At 46.6% G+C, this 5,044-nt stretch overlaps 1 protein-coding gene across 3 annotated transcripts; it reads right to left on the bottom strand.

Annotated features, from left to right (window-relative positions):
- On the bottom strand, nucleotides 1-4,594 carry LOC118727970 (mitoregulin). 3 transcript variants are annotated; one of them, XM_036454042.2, is made up of 2 exons: nucleotides 3,892-4,096; nucleotides 1-41 (listed from the first exon to the last, which is right to left on the bottom strand). In XM_036454042.2, exon 1 carries the CDS (start codon nucleotides 4,064-4,066, stop codon nucleotides 3,896-3,898), a length of 171 nt encoding a protein of 56 aa, XP_036309935.1. In that variant the 5' UTR covers nucleotides 4,067-4,096; the 3' UTR covers nucleotides 1-41; nucleotides 3,892-3,895. The 3 variants fall into 3 exon arrangements, with proteins under 3 accessions (XP_036309935.1, XP_045443221.1, XP_045443220.1); XM_045587265.1 differs by having other exon boundaries at nucleotides 17-36; nucleotides 3,887-4,096; XM_045587264.1 differs by lacking the exon at nucleotides 1-41 and adding an exon at nucleotides 3,348-3,450 and having other exon boundaries at nucleotides 3,849-4,594.
- Between the last annotated feature and the right edge of the window lie 450 nt (nucleotides 4,595-5,044).

The following is a 5,044-nucleotide window of genomic DNA, read 5'->3' as shown; positions in this document are numbered from 1 at the left end:
GGCTGGGAGCTGCCAGGCTCAGAGCGGCTGGGCCCAGGCCCAGAGCAGGTGGGTTGGGAGCAGCCAGGCACAGAGCAGCAGCAACCATGCTTGGAGCAGCCAGGGTGGGAGCAGCCAGGGTGGAAGCAGCCAGGCCCGGAGCAACCAGGCCCAGAGCAACCGAGTCGGGTGTGGCCAGGCCCGGAGCAGCAGCAGCCAGGCTGGAAGCAGCCAGGCCTGGAGCGGCTGGGCCCAGAGCAGCAGCAGCCATGCCCGGAGCAGCCAGGTTGGGAACGGTAGTGGCCAGACCCGGAGCAGCTGGTTGTGTAACGGACCAGAGCAACAGAGGCCAGGCCCAGAGCAGCCAGACCCAGAACAGCTCTCTCCTCGCCTGCCTCTGCCCCAAGGCTGCCTCTCAGACATGGCTGGAAACTTTTGGGGGAACTTGAGGGTCTGCTGAAGCAAATGAGGAAGGCTTAGATCTGGATGTGTTGAGTTAGTATAGCGCTGGGGTGTTGATCTGTGAGTGCCTTGTGTGGGGCCTGGATGAGGTTGGTTGATCTATTTGGAAATGTCTTTTGTGTGAAGTATATCCTTGGGCATGTAGAAGCATTATTGATTTGAGAAAATGCTAAGTAACTGATTTACTATCTGAAAAATTTAAAGTTCTGAAAGCTTAAGGTCTCTTGCCAAAAAGAGGTTTTAAAGCTAACACCTTAATTTTAATGGAGAAAGGGAATGACAAGCCCTTCCCACCCAGAACAGGTAATCCAATTCCAACCAGCAGCTATGTTTAAACAATGTGTTCATTTACACTTGAATGGCTTTTTTTGATAGCCTAAGGGCAAGTTTACATGTAAACAAGTTTGCTCTCAATTCCCAGGGCAGAAAAAAACAAGGTTTAAAATTATTAGATTTTAAAATTTATTCTTAGAAGTGTAAAAGTTTATTAATTAAAAACAACAACAACAACAAAAAAGGAGATTGAAAAACCTGATGAACAATAATAGTGGTTCATTGTAGTAGAGTTGGTAATATGGGAGGGGAGTGGACTGACTGTTCTCGGGGAAAGGGAGGGAGGAAGAGACTGAACATAAACTGTGCACCTATGGATGAGGACAATGGGGGATGGAGAGGGGGCGGAGGGTGGGGTGGGAACCTGGTGGAGGGGGGAAGAAATGAACCTTTGTAATAATATGAACAATAAAGATTGATTTAAAAAAAAAAAAAAGAGCAAGCTGCTATTTGTTACCATCATTATGTTGATTAGGAATACACGGGCCTTTTCCCTTCAGGGAAAGTAAAAATAAACTTTCTCTCTGCATCTATCTCTTCATTTAGTTGTGAATTCTTTCAGAGCCTGAGTCACCAGCTACAAAACCCTAGTAGGATGGAACTCTAAGAATGAGCATGTTAGTCCTCGAATACTGCATTCACAGAATGAACACAAGGTTGGCAGTAAAGCATAATGACCCCAGTAAACTGAGGAGAAGGCTTTCTGTGGAAACAACTTTCTGAATTTTCTTGTTGACATGGAAATGTCATTACATTTACTAAGACAAAAACAATTAATCTTTATAGGAACAAACAAGGGCTGTGTTCTAAAAAGCACCTCTTGCAAACCCACAATAACCAGGCTTGGTCTCTCGCTCTTGATTTTTAGATGGAGAGGAGATTCATCACTAAGCTCTATTCAAGAGGGTTTCTCCTTCGCATGCATGTTCCATATGCTCCTAGACGCACAAATGTCTCATTGTTTTTCAGGCCTAAAATGTCCCTGCTAATAAGGAGATGCTTGAGGTAAAGTCTTCTAGGAGCACTGAGGAGCCGCCAGAGGTCAAACAGCTGCATCGGGTGTGTCCACACAGAAGAGGAGACAGGGGGAACCACGAACTTTCAAGCTGGCCCTTCTGCCTTACTCCCTCCAGTATTCAGGCTCCTGAGAGTCTGGTTTCCAGGGAGTCGCTGGTGATTTATTGAGTCATTTTCAGTTCACTTCTCACAATGATATGAAGTTATTTGTTGACATTTAGACGGATTAGGCAGGTCCCTGGGCAACAAACCCACCGGTAATTACAGAGCCTTAGGTCTTGGATCTCTTAGCTGCTTGTCACCTATAAACTACTGCACTGGGATTTCCAAGGATCCCTCGTTGTGAGAAAGAAGTTTTCAATAGTGCCACACCCCTCCTGAGCTTCAGGGATCTTCATGTCAACATGCCCACCGAAACCCCTTGCTGAGTGTTGAAAACGAGACCAGCCTGGCCATCATGGCTCAGTGGTTGAGCACCCTCTGATCTATGAACGAAGAGGTCATGTTCAGTTTCTGGTCAGGGCTCATGCCCAGGTTGCAACTCAACCCCCAGTATGGGGTGTGCAGGAGGCAGCTAATCAATGATTCTCTCTCATCGATGTTTCTCTCTCTCTCTTTCCCTTCCTCTCTAAGATCAATAAAAATGTTAAATTTTTTTAAAAAGAAAAGATCCATCTTCTCTTTATGGAAATGAGCTTGAGTCAAGGTAAGAGAAGCTAATTAAGATCATTCCCAAATAAGGTAAAACATAGACCTCATCCTCTTCTTGAGTGTCAACTTGATAGACATCGTAGCCCTATTCCTCAAAAGATTTATTTTTGAAGGTATTTTGAGCTTCTAGAAAATCAGATACTTTATCAGAGATTTTGCAATATGCCCTCTCACTTGCCCCTGACTTCAGCTTTCTTGGTCTTTCTTACCCTATTGTGCTCTATTTCATCCCATAACACTGATCACCTTCTGAACTATAATTTACTTATCTTTATTATCAAACTCCCTCCACTGGAATGTAAACTGCATGAAAATAGGGATTTTAGTCTTTTGTGTCAACTGCTGTAGTAGATACTCAGTAAATATTATTTGGATTAATTTAAGATCCTAAAGGGCAATAATAATAATAACCTCAATTATTTTTTTAAATACATTTTTATTGATTTCAGAGAGAAAATGAGAGAGAGAGAGATACAAACATCAATGATAAGAGAGAGAATCATTGATCCGCTGCCTCCTGCACACCCCATACTGGGGATCAACCCATAACCAGGCATGTGCCCTGAATAGAAATCATGACCTCTGGTTCATAGGTTAACACTGGCTGTCTAATCTCAGTTATTTTTATTCAGCCTCTTACTTTCCTGATCAGGTCTAGTAAACAACTGACCAAAAGGACTCACAACAATGCCCAGGCCAATTCTGCTTTGCAGTTGTGCCAAGGAATTAGCATAGATTCCTTAAGAAACAAGATAGCCGCCCAAAGACACTAACATAGTTTGAAAACCCAGGTCTCTTGATGCAGTGAACTGCATGGCCAATAAAGATACTTCTCCTTTTAATAAAAAAGTTCAAAGATGTTTGAAATTTTATTTTAAAAATAAAATCGGTGCATAAGTGCAAGGAGAAATAATTTCTGTCCAGTGCTCTATATCCATCTTCAACAAGCTATGGAAACAGAAAAGAGGGAGGAAAAAAAAGAGAGAGAGAGAGAGAGAGAAATACATAATCATTAACTTCAACTTATCCTATTGTGGAGCTAAACCATGAACTACAACATCTGGTGTTACAGCTTGGATGAAAAAGCCAGGACTAGATGCAAGGCTCCTGACTTCAGACCCTCTCTCTCCCTTCCCATTCTGCCAGGGACTCAGACTGGAGAGTACACAACACGAATGCAAGGTCCACGGTGCTACATTGCACTTGGTAAGGAATTCCCAGTGAACACATGCAATGAACTGGGACACAGTGTAAGTTACTGGGGAAACAGAGCTTCCCCCTCTTATTGGTGTCTGTGGGAGCTGCCGTCTCCACGTAGACTTAGAGCCACTCTCCGCACTGCTCACCGACACTGCCGAGGAGCCTCGGTGGCGGGTGGGGTGTGCGGGCGCGCTCAGGCCAGGTCCAGTTTCTTCTGCGCCGCCGCCAGCTGGCCCTGCAGCCTCCGCTTCCTCCAGTCCAGGTAGCGCCTCCGCAGCCGGTTCGCCTGCCAGCCCACGAGCACCCCGGAGGCGAAGGCCAACAGCACGGACAGCCGCAGCGTCCTCTCGGACACGTCCGCCATCGCGGCCACTGAGCACAGGCGGCCTACAGCGGGGACGCGGCACCCGCGAGCGTTCCGGACGGCGGAGGAGGCGAGCCCAGCGCCGCCTGCTGCGCGGTGGCGGCCCTGCAGCGCCTGCACCGGGAGCAGGGCCGGATCTGACTTGCTGGGATGTCATAAACCTCCTTACCAGACTGAGACTCCCCTGTGGGCTGGATGAACTAAGCAAGCATGTTGGAGAAGCTCAAAGAGCAAAGCACTGATGTGGCCTCTAGGAACAGTGGCCACTCCGGCCAGCAGCAAGCCAAAGCTACAGCCTCCATCCTGAAGCTGTCACAAGAAGCCGCCCGAGCCATCGCCGCCCATGGCCTGTGTGGTGAGGGTTCTTGACTTCATGCTGGAAAGATCTTAGGAGTCCAGGTGATTTTCAGAGAACATTTATTAAAGCTGGGACAGTGAAATAATAGAAGGCCTTAGCATAGAAGCAGCAGGAGAGCAGAGGAGGTGCTGCTTTGGCCCTGTAGAAATTTTATAGTAAAGAAGTGAGCCATGCTGAAACCGGTTTGGACTGAAAGGTCCAGGGTTCGATTCTGGTCAAGGGCATGTACCCAGTAGGGGTGGTGCAAGAGGCAGCTGATTGATGACTCTCTCATCGATGTTTCTAACTCTCTAGCCCTCTCTCTTCCTCTCTGTGAAAAATCAATAAAATATATATTTTAAAAAATATATATTTTATTGATTTTTCACAGAGAGGAAGGAAGAGAGACAGAGAGCCAGAAACGTCGATGAGAGAGAAACATCGACCAGCCGCCTCCTGCACATCCCCCACCGGGGATGTGCCCGCAGCCAACGTACATGCCCCTGACCAGAATCGAACCCGGGACCTTTCAGTCCGCAGACCGACGCTCTACCATTGAGCCAAACTGGCTTCGGCTAAAATATTTTTTTTTTTAAGAAAAAAAAAAAAGAAGTGAGCCACACTGGGTTTCGAGGACTCTC

Source organism: Pipistrellus kuhlii, unplaced genomic scaffold, assembly GCF_014108245.1.
Source record: "Pipistrellus kuhlii isolate mPipKuh1 unplaced genomic scaffold, mPipKuh1.p scaffold_m20_p_27, whole genome shotgun sequence".
Lineage (NCBI taxonomy): Eukaryota > Metazoa > Chordata > Mammalia > Chiroptera > Vespertilionidae > Pipistrellus > Pipistrellus kuhlii.
Note: the sequence above shows the minus strand (reverse complement) of the source record. Positions and strands in the feature narration are given on the sequence as shown.

Bases quoted from the DNA above. Each gene is read 5' to 3' on its own strand.
- LOC118727970 (XM_045587264.1), bottom strand. From the start codon at position 4,066: ATGGCGGACGTGTCCGAGAGGACGCTGCGGCTGTCCGTGCTGTTGGCC.